General features: G+C 40.1%; 2 protein-coding genes across 2 annotated transcripts in view; one reads left to right on the top strand and one right to left on the bottom strand.

The window, feature by feature from the left end:
* LOC149014437 (Calcineurin-like metallo-phosphoesterase superfamily protein) overlaps window positions 1-17,278 on the top strand; it is a 71,754-nt gene extending 54,476 nt beyond the window's left edge. The window contains 1 exon segment of the mRNA XM_089155162.1: window positions 16,424-17,278. Within this exon segment, the coding sequence (XP_089011288.1) occupies window positions 16,424-16,506 (83 nt within the window). The 3' untranslated portion in view covers window positions 16,507-17,278.
* A 402-nt stretch (window positions 17,279-17,680) lies between these two features.
* On the bottom strand, window positions 17,681-20,349 carry LOC149014436 (U-box domain-containing protein 4-like). Its single transcript, XM_089155163.1, has 2 exons — window positions 19,012-20,349; window positions 17,681-18,764 (listed from the first exon to the last, which is right to left on the bottom strand). Exons 1-2 carry the CDS (start codon window positions 19,990-19,992, stop codon window positions 18,687-18,689), a joined length of 1,059 nt encoding a protein of 352 aa, XP_089011289.1. The 5' UTR covers window positions 19,993-20,349; the 3' UTR covers window positions 17,681-18,686.
* Between the last annotated feature and the right edge of the window lie 609 nt (window positions 20,350-20,958).

Genomic DNA, 20,958 nt, shown 5'->3' with positions numbered 1-20,958 from the left:
AGGAGTGAATCACGGTCCCGCCGATCAAGTTTAGGAACGATCATAGCCACTTAGGACAATAATATAATCAAAAGCAAGAGCGATTCCTTGTATTCAAATAATTTAATAATAAAAGTCTATAAAAGATCTCAAAAGGTTTCACAAATAATATCAGAGTGCGGAAATGATACAAATAGGACAAATAGTCAAAGTGTGAAAAGGAGGGAGGAAACCCATCCTATAATAATAGCGGAAGGTAGATTGACTAAAATTAAGGGTTACAACCGGTTCCCAACATGACAAGGGAACAAACTAAACTACGGTCTCAACAAATTAACTAAAAGATTAAAAAGAAAATGGGACGATATCCCAACGCTAGCACACAAGTGCAAAGGCCGAACTGCTCCAGATAAGTCCCAATCTCGGACTACTAGTCTTTATCAACTTGTACACCGTGACCAGTGGGGTACGGGTCATCAACTTGATCTTCAGAGTGTTGATCATCATAATCAACAGTGGTGGTACCTGCAGTAGAGTCTAACAAAAATATTGCAAAAAGGAGTGAGTTCAAAAGAACTCAGCAAGGCAGGTTATTCCACAATAACATAGATACATGATACAAAACATAGCATGATGCAATATGATATGAAACACATGATGAAATTATGATTCTAACTCTATGCATGCTAGTCTCTATGGTAGACATGCTTTAAGTCATAGCACCATACTTCTTTGGGTCGTCAGTCACTCCCCCTCAATCATACAAGATATCTTGGGTCTGCCAGGGAAATTAGGTAAAGTCATCTCAAAACCTTGGTAAGGGAATCGGTCACCGCTCTCTCACATCACCGTTTGGTATAAGTGCACGGCGCATGTCACGAGAAAAGCCTAGCCCAATGCAAGTCATCTACTCAGTCATATCAACTCAGATCCAGATACGTCCATTCCTCGCCCCGGGCGATCCTTTCCGGTATCCTTCACACTAGAGTCAGTGTAATCCCAGATTACGGACTCATCAACCCTATTGGTCATCCACAAATAGTAAACGGGAAGCTCTCACGTCCTCTCACAGATTGGTTACCGGTCTTGAGCGCCCGTGAGCCCAAGTCTAGCTATTTGCAACCCTACCAATAAATGGCCCCTTTCGGGTATCCGTAGCATGGTTTATGTCCCCTATCGGATTGGTTACCGGCCTAGAGCGCCCATCAAACCATACACTACCACGGGTCGTTCGGTCTCAATGTCCTTCCGATTCGGGTCTGATACGACAGGGACATCCTAGCCATACATCTAGACAAGTCCTATATATGTCATCCAATAATTTGAAAAAGCGTCGATGGGCATCTTCGGAGAACATCCCATACTATTCCCTCCGATGTCCAAGGACAGAAATGTCAATAGGACATTCCCCAATCCCAAATCATACCTATTCAATCACATTCTCAATTCCATCATATCATACATAAATGACATTTCATCATATAGAAAGATACATACCATAACATGATCAATTACATATGAATTTATTAAGAATACATAATCATGATAACAAAAGAATATGTAAACATGGCACTACTATACTTGAAGTACTTATAACAATCATATACTGTAGGAAAGACGATAAAGAAGGTAAATCTATAAAGTCTCTAACATAGAAGCAAGAATCACATAATCTATGTAGTTATGGTAACAACCATCCTTACCTTATGTCGCGATGATGATAATCAAATAATCTCAAAAGAATGATCCAAAAATGGTAATAAGACCCTAGACAAACATAAATGAAAGGTTAGAAAAGAGATCGGGAAAATCGGAGGTCGAACGGGTCAAAACGGAGCAAGGTTGCTGTCAGCAACAAGTTTGGTCGATGGCATCGACCAAAGAGGATCGACCAAAATTGTCTTCGGGGCTGCATAATGGGTTTTGGGGATTTTGGTCCGAAATGGGTCTTCCGAGGTTCGGATCGATCTGAAACTTGGAGAGATGATTCATAACAATGTAAGAACACTACCTAGCAAGTATTATCACAATCCAATGGTCCAAATGAAAACCCCCAAATTGAGGTCCTATGTTCTAAAGACAAGAATCCTAGCATTCATGAGAAATTGATGTAATTGAAAGGGAAGCTAGAGAATTAGTTGGGGAATAGGTTAGGAACAGTAGCAAGAGACTATGTAGCAAGAATTAACATGATCCAATAGTCAAATTGAAAACCCCCAAATTGAGGTCCTGGGTTCAAACTTGCAAGAATCATGTTCTTCAATGGAATCAATTGCAATTGCAAGAGAACTTAGAATTCAATTAAGGGAATGATGGACAGTAGATTAGAGATACATACTAACATATAATCAGACCTAATTGAAAGAGAAAATCAGATTAAGAGATGAATTCATGTTGTAAAGAAGAGAAAAATCAAAATAAGAAAGCAAGAACATCATGTATGAGAATCATAGCATGGAAAGGGTGAAGAGAGGTTTAATCAAAGCAAAAGAGCTTATAGAAGAGGTGGTTGCAAGGTTGCAGCACCTTCTTCACGAACTCAGTAGCAAGAACAAGATGAGGTAGAAGTAGATTAGAGAGAGAGTGAGAGATTACATACCTTGGAGAAGAGAGACAATGGTTCTTGTAGAAAATCATCACCCAAGCCAAGGAGGACCCTAAGAGGAGCCTTCCCACGTTCTCAGGTGTTGAAATGAGTGAAATATGGTTCTAGGTTCGAGGTTTCACTTAAATAGCTGAAGGAATATCCAAAAAGCATCTTTTTCTCGAATCTGGGTAACTTTGGTCGATGGTCCTTGGTTGATGGCATCGACCAAAACAGTAACAAGGTTTCAGCAGAAAATCCAGAAATAGTTCAGCAACTTCGAACAGGGATTCGGAGGGCTATACGGGGTCAAATTGAGTGAGGTTTTCTCCTACAAGTCAATCAAGAAGTCTAGTTTCCAGAAATACCTTTGGATCAAGCATGGGAGATCATTAGGTCCACCAAATAAGCTCACCTTCTTCGATGCGCAAGCAGGATTTGCCAGACATAGTTCAGCAACTTCGGACAGGGATTTGGGGGGCTATATGGGGTCAAATTGAGTGGGGTTTTCTCCTATAAGTCCATCAAGAAGTCTAGTTTCGGGAAATATATTCGGATTGAGCACAGGAGTTCATTAGGTATTTCAATTAATTCACCCCTCTTCGGTGCGCAGATTTAAAACTAACACTGACAATGCTCTCAAGTGAGGGGCATCATCGTCAATGTCCAAGGGCTTGGGCTCCGACACCAAATCAACAACCAAAAGGATCCACAAGTATCTTTTCCCCCACTTTGGGTCTTCGAACCTACAAACATAACAGATTCCGGGCCGGGTCAAGGTTAGGATAAGGCCAGATATTACAGGTCTACCCTAAGGAAAGGTCTGGCATGACTTCCTAAGGCTTTCAAAGATAATAACACTGAAATCAAGGTCCAAATTTAAGGTCTAAAATCAAATGAGTCTTCTTCATCCCAAAACAAATAGGGTGTCTGGGCTAGGTTTGGGCTGGATGTCACAGTGGCCATATATGCTGCATCATCAATAGTGCTAAGATATCCTAATGGTGGGAATACACAAGTTAGACAAAGAAATCCTGATAGAGGGACTGGTGGTCGTGGTTAAATGCCGAAGATTTGTTGCACAAACATACGTGCCCCTGAGTTAGGATCGGCATTAGCGACACCCTAGCACCCATATACGATCCCATCAAACCCTAGCTAACACATCCTAGTGTGTCCCACTAGTGTCTGATAGCCAAGATAGACACCATAATCATAAGGTTGATAACTAGAAGTAGAAGCAACACTCTTTATAGCACTATCATATGACTGGGAATCTATGGGCCAATCTAATCCTCTAGCAATGGAGCCTCTAGAGTCATATATGCTAATGGATCCCATAGAGCCCACCAAGCTCCCCACATCCATCGGATGGTAAGACCCATATTATGAGGTGTCCTTCGTGACTCCATCTCCGTGTCATCGTCATCCACATAATATCCATATCTGTGTTGTTTCCCCTTCCCCTTCCGGCTATATGTCAAAGTACGACCTCAACCACCATGATCTGAATCCTGTGTTGCATGGGTGAATTGATTATCACCCATGAATATCGTTGCTCCTCCCCATCCTTGACTCTCAACTGGTGGTGATGGTGGTTGTGCTAGTGGTGCTATCTCCCTAGGATCGGTCGAATCCTGATCACCAAGTCAATCATCATCATCATCCCCTCCATCATCATCATTATCATCATCGTCATGGGTAGATGCTTGAGTCGCATCATCCTCGGTGTCCGATCACACAATTAAATCCTTGCTCTGAGTGGATGCACGGGGGTGTGGCACGAAGGGATGGGTGGGTGCTGCATGTGCACTCCCCTCATGGGCCAAAAAGTCATCCACATCAGCCCCCACCTGCTCTGTAATATGTCCACTAGGATAACCTCCCTTCTCATCCAACAACGACTCTCTTTTATACCTTACCCACTTATGCAATGGGTTCTCATCATCATCCTCCGCCTCAAAGATGTCAGCCAACTCAATCATGTTATTCTCTCTGCCCATCCCTTGTCTTATATGATCCTCTCTCAGCCTCATATTGTATTTGACATAGACAAAGTCCTTTAAATGCTTCACACCCAATCGGTTGTGCCTCTTTGAGTGGATGGGCTTGAACGTGCTCTAGTTCCGCTCACACCCAATGACAGAACATGTCTGTGAGAGCACTTAACGTGTAATCATAGACAAGTGAGGTGAGTCACGGCTATCTACAACCACCATTCAACTGCAACAAACATATGGAAGTCAATTAGTAAGGTCATAAACTCAATGACAACATTTAAGTAACTAACTGAAAGATAGAATACAAATATATATTGAAATAACTACTCCTAGGGGTGGATTCCTGTCCCACTATGGCCATGGAGCGACCAAAACTCCTAGTGGCATCCTAAATGCCATAATCTAATATCAAGTTAATAACTTAGTATGAAACTGTGGATTATGAAATATGAAATCACAATCTCACCTCCATATTGATGATTTCCTGTCTAGATGGATCCAGTTCCATTCTCTCCACTATAGTATGGATGGCATCTGTCAAGTCTTGCCTCATCCCAGGTATATCTTTGTAGTGGTACTTTGGATATAGATAATATGTTAGGGCCTGTTTGGTTACATGAATCCAAAGATTTCAAATCTCTGGATTCATGAATCTGAGAATTATACCCGTTTGGTTGTAAAAATCTATAGATTCATGAAATCTAGAGATTCACCTTTTTACACTAAAAACATGAATCTGTAGATTTATGAGTAAGGGGTGAAATCCAGAGATTTCAAAAAAGCTATACATTTGCACATTCACAAAAATCACGTCAATCAAATAGTTTTTTAGGATGAATCCATAGATTTCATTCCACAGCCAAACATCTAATTTTATAAATTATAACTCCATAGATTTGAAATCTATAGATTTAAAATCTCTAGATATTTGAAATCTCCAGACTCATGTAACCAAACAGGCCCTTAAGTAATAAGTGACAAGAATATGAGGGCATAGTGTGAGAATAAAATGAAAATTAAATCCACCACTAGACTTAATAACTCACCAGCCTTATATAATGGATGTTGTAGTTAGTCATCCCATATGTTTTGGATGATGTTGAGAATTTTGTTGTTGGCCTGTGGGTAGATCTGCATCCTGCTTCTTCATCTTATCTATTGTAGCCCATATGTGTGGTAGAGTTTGGCTTCTTTGTTGATCTACCATCCCCAAAACATGCACCACAAGCTCAAGCATCTTCACAATAATCCTCACATTATTCCAAGAGTCACTCAGTATGGTAATATGTGCTCTCCTCCCTCCTATGGTTGAAGAACCTTCCCAATTAAACCACTCTTCCGATGCAAAGATGGACCTAAGGCCAACCTTCTTGCTCTCAAAGCTCTGCAGTGCAATCCAATTGGTTGTAAATCTAGTTATGCCTGACCTCACCAAATCACCATTACACTAGTCCCTTATCATCCATAGTCCATAGATATGGTTATAAATGAAGGAGTTGACATGTGACACATGTCGGGCTTGGTCCACCACTTTCTTCACAATATCGCATTGATCCATGTCCTTCAGCATGAGATCATGCAATGAGTAGCTCATGGAGTCTAAAAGAGCTTATATCTGTCCAGAAAAGCATGTCCAAAAGAGGTTTTTAGTAGAAGGCTAGAAGCAAAAACAAATAAATCATCAAGTATTTATGTACTTAAAATTAGTAATAGAAGCATGTTTTGATACTTGGGGTTCTCCATGATCTTCATCCTAGATTTCTTGTAGTTTGATCCATTATTTGTCATAACTCATCCCTTTTTGCCTTCTTCCATGCCCTCTTCTCTTGCCCTCCTGTCACATATTTTGCCATTGCCACTTTAACTTCATAAGGGACATTGGGGCATCCAACCACATTCCAGTCCCCTCCCGCTAGATGGATTAGACTGAGTGACTCCACCTTATCCAATCTTTTTGAAATAATATTTACACTCTGAAAACTAAAAGGAAATCATGTATTTGCCCAGGTAAATCCTTGACTTATTCCAATCATCCGTCAGAGGCCTACCATGATGCCAAGCTATGTTTGACATCGTGTTTCTGAGTCTCTAAATCAAAAGTTTGTACTTGATACAAACATATTTAATAATCATCGTTAAAATACAAACCCAACACTTTAGTTTTAGCCTAAAGACACTAACACACATTACTTGTTAACTAAGGTATTCATTAACATTTGAAATTTTTTTCCTAATTAAAAATAATCTTTTATAATTAAAATACTTTTTATAATAATTATTAACATAGTTGTCACGGCGACGAGGCGATGCAAGGCGGTTTAGGCTAATTGAGGTGATGAGTCGACGAGGCGCCCTCCGAGGCGCTTTTGAGGCGGTTGAGGCGTTTTAAGTGAAATTTTTAGTGTACATCTTATTCACTCTAAATCTATCATATCTTATATAATAAAAAAACTAATATCAGACTACCTCAAGTCATCCAACATACTACAAACCACACATAATAGGTCCTAAATAAAAAGTCGCAAGAAGAAAGGAAGAGAAGAAGTTGCTTGTCACTGGCCACTGCTTGCCGGAGTGTCGCTGCAGGAATGGAAGAGAAGAAGAGAGGAAGAGAGAAAGAGATTAGGGATTAGAGTGAGAGTGAGAGTGTGAGACTTGAGTCAAGAACTTATTCTCTTTCAATTTTGTTTGTTTTTATTTTTATTTTAACATTTAATCACATGTAGCGTCATTATACATATGCATATAGGTTCAAACAATAGATACTTTACAATCGGAATCTAATAAGTATTTCAATATATGCCTTTGATTAGGCATCTTTCTCGTGATTTAAAAAAGAAGAAAAAAAAAAAGCGGACGCCTTATTGCCTAAAAATAAGGCGACGCCAATTTGAGGGGCTCCAAAGGAGCCCAGACGCCGAGGCGACGATTAAGCGACGCCTTGACAACTATGATTATTAAATACAAGAAAAATCATAAGACTTGGTAAAACACTTCAAAAATCAGATTCAATCAATTACATATGTAAATCTACCTATTAGTGACAACACATAATAATTTCAACTCAATCCAGTATGCTTTGAGAATGAAGCAAATAAAAATATATAAATTTTTAGGTATTTTTTTAAATCAGAAAAATAAAAAAGTAGTAGAACACTACAAAGATCAATCCAGCAACAACTACTTGTAAATCTACCTACTAGAAACCATGGAAAAAAGTTTCAAAACATTCCAACGCCATTTAACCATGAAAGAAAGAAGAAAAAAATCAAAAAGTAGGGGAAACTTAAGTTACCTTGCAACAAAGCTTGAAAATAGTGAAATAATCCACCACGAAGGGCCGAAGTCAACAAAGGAGTGCTCAAAATGATCCTAAACCATGAAAAAAGGTCGAAATCAGTGGGAAAAAAGAGGTCAAAACCTCCTGGTTCCACCTTGGTTTCGTGCACGAAACTTCAATCGAAGAAGATGACTTTTTATAAAAGTGAACCGGCTGGTTCAGCCAGTTTGGTTCAGTTTCGACCCATGGTCCAACTAGTTTGATTCTATTTTTGACCCAGTGTTGAAATATCGGTGGTTTCGATCGAAACTTGTGACTTTTTTTCGGTCCTTTGGTTTTTCGTTTCGACCGAATTTTGTTCTATGGTTGGGACTTAAATTTGGTTTTAAAGAATTTCAAATTTCAGATTTAATTCATAAAGATGGTTTTATATTGTTGAGGGTTATTCTATGGTGGAGGGGAATTGAGGATAGGTTTCAGCAAGGTTCAGGATGAAAGATAGGACCGGAAACTGAATCATAATTGCTGTTTTATAAGTTCAGATTCAATCCTAGGGTTTAGGGTTTTGATGGGGGAAGGGGGATGAAATTCTGGGGTTTAGGAGCTAGTGTTAGCTTTCATCGAAGTTTGTGGCTGGTGGGGTGATGTCAATTCTAGAAGAGAAGAGGATTGGAGGCGGGGGGGGGGATTAAGGAGTTGCAAGTTTTTAGGGTTTTGGAAATCTAGGGCAGCAAAGGAATTAGGGTTAGACTAGGGTTTGGGATGGTCCAATTGAGCTGAAATATGTGGATGCCATTGTTATCATAAGAAGCACTGATGAGGAGATTTCAGACTTGAAGACTCTTTTGGGAACTGAATTTGAGATTAAGGACATGGGGAAACTCAAATCCTTTCTAGGTCTAGAATTAGCATATTATGCCAATGGTATTTCTCTCTCTCTCAAAGAAAATATACTGTTGATTTGCTGACTGAAACTGGAATGTTCAGGTGCAAGTTAACTGAGACTCATATCAAGCCCAATCTACACTTGAAAGCAAAGGAAGAAGAACCGGCTGATTAGACTAGCTATCAAAAGTTGGTAGGGTTGGGGTAGGGCCAATGGCTTCTCCACCAAAGGGGCTATTCATGATCAAATTACATAATTTAAATATTGGTCATCGATGGTAGTATTCAATGTATATCTGATTGTGTGATTCACAGTCAAAAAGAATCAAACCACCACTTTGACACCGACATTTGCTTGTTTAGCTTGCCTATGATTCGTCAATCTGCTTTTCTCATACCAGATGAGACATCATAGTTGTTGTCGATCTTGTCAGCGAATATATGCATGATGCATACTCCTCACACCTTGATGCAGTCTACCAAATCTTAAGGTACTTAAAGGCTACTCCAAGGAAGGGATTCTAATTTGTGCTCATGGGCACTTTAAGCAAACATAGATGCGGATTATGCAGGGTGTCCTAATGATAGAAAGGTCTACCTCTAGTTACTATACTTATGTGGGAGGCAACTTGGTAGCTTGGAGGAGCAAAAGGCAAACAATGGTTGCAAGGTGCAATGTTGAAGCTGAATTTAGAGCGATGGCGCAAGGTATTTGCGAAGTGTTATGGGTGAAGGAACTGCTTCAAGAGCTTGGACCAGATTCTGAGACAACCATACAATTGTATCCAAATAGTAAGTCAACATTAGCATAGCTCATAATCCAGTACAACGTGACAGGACCAAGCATGTGCAGATCGACAGGTTCTTCATCAAGGAGAAGATCGAATCTAGACTGATCCGTATCTCCTTTGTTACCTTTGACAATCAAAGAGCTAATGTTCTCAAAAAATTTTGAGTACCAAAGTCTTCAATAATATCGTTGGCAAGTCGAGCATCATAAATATCTATGCACCAACTTGAGGGGAAGTGTTGCAATGCAGTAGTATTATTCGTAAGGGTAGAATTGTCGGTTAGGACATTTTATTATAATAGTCCCACATCAAGAATATTTGTTTTCTTCTTTGCCTATTACTGATGAAAATAAAGGACTTCTACTGAAGTAAGGACTCTTATTATTCCAACAAAGACTCAATCATAACTCATCGTAGAATCATCGAAATTATAAAATTTGAGTAGATTTAGAATCCTTGTAATGAGTGGACTCTAACTAAGGGAATCCTAACCAGATTGAGACTCTTCAATAACTTGACAAAACATAACCAAACTCTAAAGTAAAAGTAGATATAGACTCCTAACAACTACATCTACCTAGCCCTACTAGGGCTCCAAAAGAGGGTATATAATGACCAAAATACCCCTGGTCAGATTTGGTCTTCCTATAGGGCTACAGAGAAAATTGGCAAGGTCCTCCTTGGTTACATCACCAACCTACTGGTGATACACCTACTTCTGCTTCAAGAGACTCTGCCAACAGTCTGTGATGATGTAAGCCAACTCATGCACTTAAGCATCCATTTCCACTAGGCGTAGACTTTCCACGTATAATAAAACACTATCCTACGTAGGTACCCATGTCGTCCTTCTACATCCTCCCCTTGGATCAATGGTTCTGGGGCTCTGCTTATATAACAAGTTTGTCATCATTGTTTACTTCATTTTTTGCATCGAACCACCCTTTCTCTGTTGTTATCGTCAATGGTACTTCCCCTCCTATTTCAGGATTGGTAAAATATTTCCTACACCTTCACTTATTCTGTCATTAGTTTTACTTGTTAATTAATATTCTTTTAATTTATTATATGTTAGCCAACTAACTAAAACGCTAAACTACTCTATAATTTTCACTCTACATCTTGTACTTTTCAAGACTCTCAAACAAAGATAATGAGTGGTAGAGGGTATAAGGATGGAATGTACCACCTTATGCTGCCCCCACGTGTTTCACCGTTGTTATTTCTGCTGGAGCTGTTTACCTCTTCAATGGCATTTTAGGCTAGGACATTTATCTCTCGTTCGTTTATAGTTGTGATTTCCTTCATTTAAATCTTTGTCTAAACTCTATTGTGAAGCATATGACTTAGGAAAACACCATCCTGTTTTCTACCCCCACTCGTGCTGTTCTTCGTAATCCATTTTTATCGATTTAGTTCTTTCAGATATTTGGGGTCCCTCTCAGGTTCCCAATAGACATGGTTTTCAATATTTTGCCACTTCTGTTGATGATCATTGTTGTCTCACACTTTTTAATACCTTTGTTAGTGAGATAAAAACTCATGTGCCTATCAAAGTTTTCCATTGTAACAATGCCTTGGAATATGTTCAATGTGGTATCTTTGCTTTTAAGATAAGCATGGGATAATTCATCAACCAGTTGTACCTATACCCCTTAAAAAAATGGTGTTGCTGAATGGAAAAGCTAACACCTTGAGGTAACCCAAGCTCTAATGTTCCAAGTGCATGTTCCCTAACAGTACTAGTGTGATGGTGTTTTGACTGCTCGTTATCTTATTAACAGAATGCCTTCTATCATGCTCTCTACCAAGTGTGTTTTCTTAGGTTCCTTCCGCTCACAAAAAGGATACAAATGCTATGATCCTATCACCCATAAACACTTTGTCAGTACTTACGCGACTTTCTTTGAACACACCCTACTTCCTTTGCTCTACACCAACTATAGTACCTCCACCACTCCCTGCACCACTGTCTTCCTCAGATGAAGCTCCTACCTCCTTGCCTTCAGATGACTTAATTGTGGCTCTTCGTAAAGGTAAATGTTCTTGCACAATCCACTCTAATATGTTTTACCCCTTTAACCATTTATTTGTCTATCTAACTGATGTAAACAGCCCCAGGCAGTCCAAAAAGTGCCTAGAAGAGGCTTGAGCCCATCTGGAATAGGGCCCTAACAAAGAGAGGCCGAATCTGACCAAAGGGGCAGAATGGTCATTTTCAACCCTTGGATCGAGTCTATTTAGTAGGGTTAAGTTCAGAATAATTTCTGGTTTTTAATTCTGGTTTTATTTTCTAAATTGGAGTCTTAGATGTTGAGTTATTGTGGTCATTACTTAAGAGTTTTGGTCAATTGGGATAAGATTCCTAATTTCAAGGAAACTTTGTCTTAAAGTAGAGTCTAAATATGGTGTGTGTCAATTTGCTTGAGAGTCAAGTTATTTCCTCTAAAAGATTTATAATTTTGAGTTGTTTAAGTTAGGAAAGAGTTATTTCCTTTTTAGGAGTCTTATTTTGAGTTTGAGTCTACTTAGAGTTTACTGGCTATATATAGTCTGAGTCTTCTGTAATTTTTCAGATTTGATGATTAATGAATTGATCGAGTTTGAAGAAAGACTTGGTATAGTCGTGGGATCCGTGGGAGGGTGACCTACGGCTGGCTTTGAGCTTTGTTTTTGCAATTTTCAAGTTCTTTCTACTTCCAACAATCAAGTAATATTCACAGCCTTCCTTTCTCAACATACAAATTACAACCCCTATCCCAAACCCTAAAAGCCATTACCTGTCGTCTTCTTCCCACGTTTTCAGATCCTAGCCCAACTAGGACTCCCTCATTCCAGCCCTAAAACACACCATTATACCTTCTGTAGGGTTGCCCAAGCCTGCTGAGCAAAGATCTAATCTCAGCCCTAGTTTTGGAGTTGAAAATTTTTCTTCACTTCATCTTCCTCACAGAGAAGTTGCAGAATTTTGAATTTTCCAGAATTTTCTAAAACCTACCAAACTCTCTCCCCACCTTTCCAATTCTGTCCTAACTTACAGATTATCATTAACAGCACCCAAAACCTACAGAACCAGCTGCCTATTCCCCTTTGAAACCCTAGCTGAAACCTCAAGATACCCTAGTTTACCCTAAAACCCTAATGTAGTGCTGGTTCCTTAATTAAAAGATCCTAAAAATCTAACCCTAAATTCCGGGGTTACATCACTAACATTCCACTGCACGTGCACTATCTTGTTATGTCACTTTCCAATTTTGATATCCTGTCTCATCACTGTGTGGCTTTCTAAAACCCTGAATGGAAGGCTGCCATGGATGTGCAAATGGATGCTTTAACCTCTCGAAACATGTGGAATTTAGTTTATTTACCTCATGGTAGGGATGTGGTTGAGTGTCACTAGGTGTTTACTATTAAAATATTACTCTAACAGCTCTATTGTAAGTCTCAAAGCCTGTTTGGTTGCCAAAGGATACACTCAAATTTATGGTGTTGATTACTATGTGTCCACCTCTAATGTAGCCAGATTGAACTCGGTTCATCTAACCATTTCTCTTGTAGTTATTTTGATTGGCCAATACTACAGCTTGACATCAAGAATGCATTTTTTTATATGGAGATCTTTAGGAGGAGGTTTACATGGAGCAACTTCTAGGGTAAACTGCTCGGAGGGAGAATAAAAAATTGGTGTGCGCTGCATAAAGCCATCTATGGTCTCAAACAATCTCCTAAAACCTAGTTTGAGAACTTCAATATTACTGTTACTACTTGCGAGTTTAACCAATGTTACTGTAACCACTCAATATTTGTCCATCATCACAAGAACATGGTTCATCATGGTTGTGTATGTGGGTGACATAAGTCATTTTTGGAAACGGCAGGGCTAGCATTTGAAGAGGTGAAGACCAAACTATAGTCACATTTTCAGACCAAGGACCTAGGGACCTTCACTATTTTATCAGGATAGAGGTAATTTGCAATAAGAAAGGAATTAGCCTAACTCAATGAAAATATATCCTGGATCTTCTAACCAAAATAGGAATGCTTGGTTCAAAGCCCGTGGGTATTCCATTAAATCCTCATCAAAATTTGGTGTTGATGATAGGGAACTATTGGATGATGCTCATCACTAAAGGAGCTTGATTGAGAAGCTATTCTACCTTACTGTTACGACACCTGACATCACCTTTGCCGTTGGGGTTCTAAGTTCATGCGATCTCCTAGAAAAGCTTCTTGGGACACTGTTGTTTGTATACTAAGATATCTCAAGGATGCTCCAGGAAAAGGGTTAGTTTATTGCCCCAACCATATGGACCTACTGGCCTTCTAATACTCATTGGGCAGGTTTTGCCAGCATCAATGATCTACTACAGGATATTGCACCTTTGTTGGAGTGAACTTAGTCACATGGCAAGGTAAAAAACAGACTACTATTGCAAAGTCTACTGGTGAAGCGAAATATAGAGCCATGTCCCATATTGCCGCTGAACTGATATGGATTAGGATTAGGATTAGGTCATTACTCCTTGAACAGGGATTTCTCGTAAATTCTTCGATGGAAATGTACTATGACAACTAAGCTGCTACTTGCATTGCTAGTAATCCTGTGTTCCATGAGTGCACCAAACATGTAGAGGTGGATTATCACTTTGGCTGCGTTTGTTTGCAAAGGTGGGGCAGGAAAAAAGGGGTGGGAAAAAAAAAAACATGTCGGCCCCATGTGTAGTGGGGTGAGGGAGAAGGAAAGGAAAGGAAAGGAAAGGGTTTTGTGGAAAAGTGGTAGTGGTGGGTCCCACTTTTTACTTTTCCAAACTTTACCAAAAAATCCCACCAAATTTGTGGGGTTTTAAAAAGCCTTGGGGTAGGAAAGTTGAGCTGCTTCCTCACCAGACTAGTTTCCTTGATTCAAGGAAGCTTGTCTCTCACTTTCCCACTAGCAACCAAACAATATACACTTTAGGAAAAGTAGAAAAAGTTTGTTTTTTTCAAGAATTTTCCCACCCCACCTTTGTTCCAGCAAACAAACACAGCTTTTGTCAAAGATGTTGTGATGAAGCTGATTTTCACTCGCTCTATGTCCTCCTTTGATTAGTTGGCAGACATGCTTACCCCAAGAGGTTGTTTGTTCCTAGTTTTTGTACTAACTGTACCAAGCTAAGCATGAGTGACTTGTGTGCTACAACTTGAGGGGGAGTTTTGAAGTCCTGTAATAGCAGGAACTTTTGGTCCTTCATTTCTTTTTAGTAGTTTAGGGCTGTTCCTTTTTCTTTCTTTTTTTTTCTTTTTTTGGTAACTGTTCTTTTATTTTATTTCATGCAACTCTGCTGTCATGAATCAGGAGCAGGAAAGACCTTTCCTTTATGTTGAAGTCTGGCCCTCTTCTTGGCATATGGTACACTGTTCTCCTCAATTTTTTCCATTGCTTCTCTCAGATCCATTGCTTCTCTCAGACCTTAAGCTGGTTACACAATCCTAAGTTCTATCAGCCTGGAAGCTCAGGCACCATGAACACGCATGGATGCTAAGCATAGCCTAGGCAACTGCCTTGACAACTATGACCAAAAGCATTGCTCCACATGGCATAACCAACAGGTTGATTTTGGTCAAGGTATGGATAGCTAGGGTGATCCAATGCATTTGCTTCCAGGTTTGATTCATCAGTAGGTACGAGTCCTGTTCTCGTGAACAAGCTCAGTGGTCTCAGTGCTGTACACAGATTAAATATCATTGTGTATTTGACACTAGGGCTCACTACCTTGAAACTCTCAATGAACATAAGAGAGAGACTACTGAGCTGAATACAAGAAACCAAAGAGCCGAAGACGAGAAGCCTCAAAAAACCTTGAAGAGAACCCTTATAAGAACCTTACTCTCTTAGAACTTGATGATTTTATCAATCTATCTTTCTTCAGCTTCATGTGCTCAACCCAACAGTTATCTCACCAAACCTGTTCCAATTCCTGTTACTATGAAGTATACTGGAGCTTTAATGGTAGTCTTTTCCTGTTGCAAAGTTTCCCATTGGAGCTTTCCAGTTGCAGAGTTTTCTGTTGCTGTGACATTTTTCATTCACATTAATAGAAGAGGCTTCTGGAAGAGAGGAAGAAGGGTATAGGTGGCATTTGACTTGTACACTATTTTAATTAATCCCACATATAAAGAATAAATACGTCTTTTGACCTCAACTGAACTTCTGACAATCAAAGAAAAACCGGTCATAATACCCTTTTAAATGGTAATATGGACATTTTGATTTTTTTTCTTTTATTGAAAAATTAATGATCACATTTTAACTGTGGTTTTTCGTTTAATTAAGACCCTTTTTCAAGGGGTGCAAGTAATTTGTGATTTTCTGGGGTCTGTACACACAATAGGGTTGACTTCTAGATAGTTTTCTTTTTTTCAAAAGTTTGATCCCACTACTGAATTTTTGTTTGCCAATGCATGCCACCTTGATGAGAGGCAACTGTAATGCTATGTTTGCACGTCTTTTAGAATTTTGCTTGAAGAACAATTTAATAATAAAAATACAAGTTACCTAAATTGGTTTCTACTTGGTTCTTTTTGTTAGTATGAGAAAAAAAAAATATTATTTTTAGTATTGACAATAAAACTCAAAGAAGTGAAGGTAAACCAAATGGTTATTGGTTTTGTCCGTTGATGAGAATCATTGTTGGATTATAAGCTAATCTCCCCCCCCCCCCCCCCCCCCGAAACCAAAAAAAACAAAGAAACTTGCACACACACAAGTGGACTATTTACTTGATGCAATCACCTGATAAGATATGTCATATTTTTTCACATTATGCTCTTATTGTCTTTGTATTTGTATTCAGAAGGTGACTTGCAAGGTTTTTATTTCCTGTGTTTATGATAATTTACTGTCTGGTGTCTTTTTCACCTGCAGTTTTGCTTCTTGCCCTAGTTTTTCTCATTTATTATGCCGCATCAATTGGGAGACGGTTCCTTCGCAAGCGCAAGTTTGATTGATGAATATAGTGGGAAACATTGGGCAGTTTTTTTTTTTTTACCTAACCACCAGTTAGGGTTCAAGGGTTTGAAGTTCATTGTAAAGTCTTTATCTGACAAAGAAAATTCATGTAAGAATTTTTCTAATCTTTATTACTACTTACTGGCAATTATGTGAACCCCAGGTTTTGCCTCCATATCTTCCCAAATCCTTCATTGACTAGGCTTTAACAATCTGTATATAAAAAGTAGTCCTTTAGCAAGTGCATCTTTATGCTTAAGCAGGAACATTTGCTATTAATTTGACTTGCGTGTTATTGAACCATGTGTCATATGATGGGATGCAAGTTTGTTGTGGTATCTCGGATTATAGTTTGTGATTCCCCAATAGTTGTTATGCCTAAAAGGAATTATATACTTCATGATGTTTAGAGAAGTAAATCTAGTGAATGCAGCTTAACCACAGGGCTGCTGTCTCCAGCTGGAATGAGACTCGTTTTTTGACCCCATTAACTCGAGTTGTGGGGATGATTTGCAGTTTTGCACCATGCCTTGGTAAAAAACATGGAGCCTTGACATCATCCTTTGTGATCACCTGAAATTGAAGCATTATGGATGGAATAGCCAATTGGAAGTGTGTTACTTTGAACTGGAATGCTCTCATGTTGAGTTATCAAGGGAGAAAGAAAGGTTGTGCTTGTGCTTTGCTTGGTTTTAATCCCCGTGGTTAAATTTTATGATTCGAATTGCGCTTAGAAACACGTGTAAGCTTTATGGAAACTGTTCCATTAAATCTTAAAATAGACTCCCTATTTTGCGCAAGTCGGTCGATGATAAGTGAAGAACTCATCCCCTCTTAATTGTTCAGTCGGTTACTCTATTAACAAAACTTAATGGTAGAAATTAATTCAAGTTTCAACTGAACCGAACAAAACTAACTTCGTGTTCGTATTGAGCATTGGCCCTTCTGTGGTTCTTTTTGGTTGCTTTTGTGAATCCGTCGATTTGAAAGTGCATTTCCTCATTCCTGACCTGGAAGTCGTTGGTTTGGTTGCTTGGGTGCAGACCAAGGATGTGTAGTCTGCGTGTGTCTTGGATTCTTTGTTTTGATCACTGAGAAGCTCCATTATTCCCACGGGAGAATGCCACTTGCTACACAGCCTTCTGATCTATTTGGGTTAAAAAGAATAAAATGAAAGCAGTGGCACAGTAGTGATATGCGCACCAAAAGTAGTTATTAGTTTCTTCTGATTTTCAAGGTCCTTTCTTTCAGTGAAGTATGATGGAACTCCGGCATTGGCAGTGGAGGCCTGACAATATTGCAATCGTCTCTTTTACAACTCTCCTTTTATTTTTATTTTTTTTAATTTAATATATATGATAATGATAGACCCTGAGTGTTATAACTTATAATGGGTGATTAACAAACGGAATATGTCTCGATTGCACTCGGGTCAGCATCTTCCACTGAATGTGTTCCCAGTGGGGATTGGTGCTTACTGAGTTACTGATACGGATACCTACCTAATTATGGATCAGATCAGAATGAGTGTTTTTACTGTGGCACGTCTCACCAGATTTGCGCCGATTTTTCGACCCAGGAAGGTGATGCAGACAGGCTGGAACTTAGATTTGGAGAAACTTGGGGATACTGTAACTTCTCCCTCCAAATAGCTAAACTCAACTCCTCGTGTGTTGGGTGTGCTCTTGGCTCGGCTGCTGGTGCTGTTGAAGTTCAAGAAATGCTTCGAAGTTGACAAACATTTCTATCCTTGAGAATAAAAATATATGAAGATCTAAACTTTTTCACCCATATACATTCAATTCAATCGATTCAGAAAGAAAGGAAAAGATACTTACATTTCATCAACAACAGAGTCTTTTTCCTTCTTTTCTTCTCGTAATAATGTTTCATGAACAAGGAGTCATCACACAAACATGAAGTTAATAAGTGTCATAAAAAGCTGCACATTTCTCCACCCCTTACAGGCTTACCGGACGACGAGGTTTTTTTTTTTTTTTTTTGTCTCTCTTATACTTTCCATAATGAATCAACCATATACTATATGATCTCGAAGAAGAGACCTCTTCTCCCTTCTTTTCAGCACTTGCTTACTGCCGATTCCTCATCGTTACCGGGTCCCGGTCCCGGTCCCGGTCCCGGTGGGGGAGAAAGAAGATTTACAACCTAGTAAGTAGACCTAAGTTGCCGTACTTGATGGCCTAGCCGCATTGTACCCGGGATTCGGCTGCCGCAGAAGTTCAATGAGTGCTCCAGCCTGCGGATGACGACGAAAAGCGAAGCGCAACACACAAAACAGATTTCGGTGAATATTCGGAGGGAGGAAGAATTTCTTTCCAGGATTTATCCAATCCTAAGAAGATAACACAAACGAAAATTTATCCCTCCCTCCCCTCCTCCTCTCCTCTGTTGAAAAAGAAGAAGGAGAAAAGAAAAGAAAAAGAAAAAAAAGAGGAGGAACATTTTGATCCCAAAAGTAAGAAGACAAGTAGAGAACCACCGACCTTCTGTTGAGCCCTAGTCGTGCCGGCCTGTGACAGAGCGACCAACGGCGGAATTGCACCTTCACGAGCTACCATTGTACGATAAGTGAAGCTATCCTCACAGATCTGCAACAGAATGGCTGCCGCAATCTCCTTCTGTCTCTGGGATCCCACCTCCACGATCTCCACCAGTACAGGGATACCGCCTTCCTCTACCAAAGCGCTTTTGCCCTCCGATATTGACGCCAGTGTGGACGACACGAAAGCCGCTTTATCCACCATACCGGACCCCAAATCCGCCATTAATTCCACCAGCGTCTTCATGATCCCTGCCTGGACGGCTCTGATCTTGTTCTCCTTGGCAGAACCAGAACAGAGTGAATACAGGGCTGTCATTGCGTCTTTCTTCCCTCGGATACTGCCCTTCTCCAGCAAGGAAACCAGCAGAGGTACGGCACCCGACCGTCCGATTGCGGCCTTGTTCTCCTCCACCTGAGAGAGACGGAGCAAAGCACAAGCCGCGTTCTCCTTCGCAGTGGCCGTTCCGGTCTTGAGTGCTCTTACGAGTGGTTTTATCGCTCCCGAGCTCGTGATAAGGCTCTTGTTCTCATCACACAAGGAGAGGTTAAGAATTGCGGTTACTCCGTATTCTTGAAGCTGAGAGTCTTGAGAGGAAATGAGAGAGATGAGCGGTCTGATGGCGCCGGCTTGGGCGATCTTGAGACGATTTTCCTGTTTGTTCTTGGCGAGAAGTCTGATCTCCATAGCGGCTTGCCTCTGCACGTCAACGGAACACGACTGGAGGTCGGAGACGAGTTGGCGGATCAGGTGGTCGGAATTCTCAGAGGCGCGAACCACCAAGAGACCTCGGCTCTGTGAAGGAGCGGTGGAAAATTCACCCGATCTGTCGCTGTTGCAATCGCTGAAAGCTGCCGAAGAAGTATCAACGCTGCTCAGATCATCCAGGCTCCGTCCCATGTAGGTGTAATTCTCTGCCTCCATAGGAACGAAGTTGTTCAGCTATTTCATCAGTAGATAAAAGCAACCTCTCCTCTGTTACAATCGAGGAGGTTTTAACAGATTATCTAATTAAAGATCAAACCCAATACTAGAGGGCATTGAAATTTTGAACAAAGCCTGTAAACAAGATATTCTCGATGGGCTAGTGTATGTTAGCATGGGCCTGTGCCTGTGCCTGTGCCTGTGCCTGTGAGCTTCCATTTGATATCAGGGAAGGAGCGGAAGACGAACAGAAATTGGGGGTGCGTTTGGGTCAATCTGTCGCTTCTGTGCGCAAGATAGAGGATCGATCATCACAACTCACTCGGGTGGCCGGGTCAGGGTAGGGAGTTTGTACATACATACATACAGCCTCTTTTAGTCTCTTGCATCGTGTGGTTTGCGTGTGGTACACTGGTACTAGGACTAGTGAGTCGTGAAGGAAAAGAGTGCGTGATGATCGTATATACATAATCGGTATCGTACTATTGATATAAAAAATCGGAACCGTATCGTATTCTTGTTGATTGTACAGTTTGGTCAAAGAGCAAAATTAGATCGGAAAGAAAAAGAAGCTTGCGATATTATTTGCGGTATCGACTCTTTAAGTTTGAACAATAATGTAATATCCTATCCCTATATATAAAAAGCTCAAGTTTGACCGATAATGATTACCATATCGTATACAATTATAAACGATAACTGTAGTTCCGTATTTTATTCCTAGCCAGAATTAAAATGTGACCCAATACAACTTAGATTGTTGACCGGCCCGCGCAACTTGCACCATATTTGTTGTTATTTGTAGAAGACTTTTGTAGCGCCATTGGAAGGAAGGAGGAGTTAGTAGAAAAACGGAAGAGCAGATTATGACCAAGGAACCCCGGCAGCAGCCTTGCTCGTTGCAACCGACCAGAAGAGGGTAGAAACATACATTTCCATTCCAACCCAAACAGATTTTAAATTAAT

The sequence above is a fragment of the Hakea prostrata genome, chromosome 5 (assembly GCF_041222555.1).
Source record: "Hakea prostrata isolate BN-2017 chromosome 5, UWA_Hpros_2, whole genome shotgun sequence".
NCBI classification, from domain to species: Eukaryota; Viridiplantae; Streptophyta; class Magnoliopsida; order Proteales; family Proteaceae; genus Hakea; species Hakea prostrata.
Note: the sequence above shows the minus strand (reverse complement) of the source record. Positions and strands in the feature narration are given on the sequence as shown.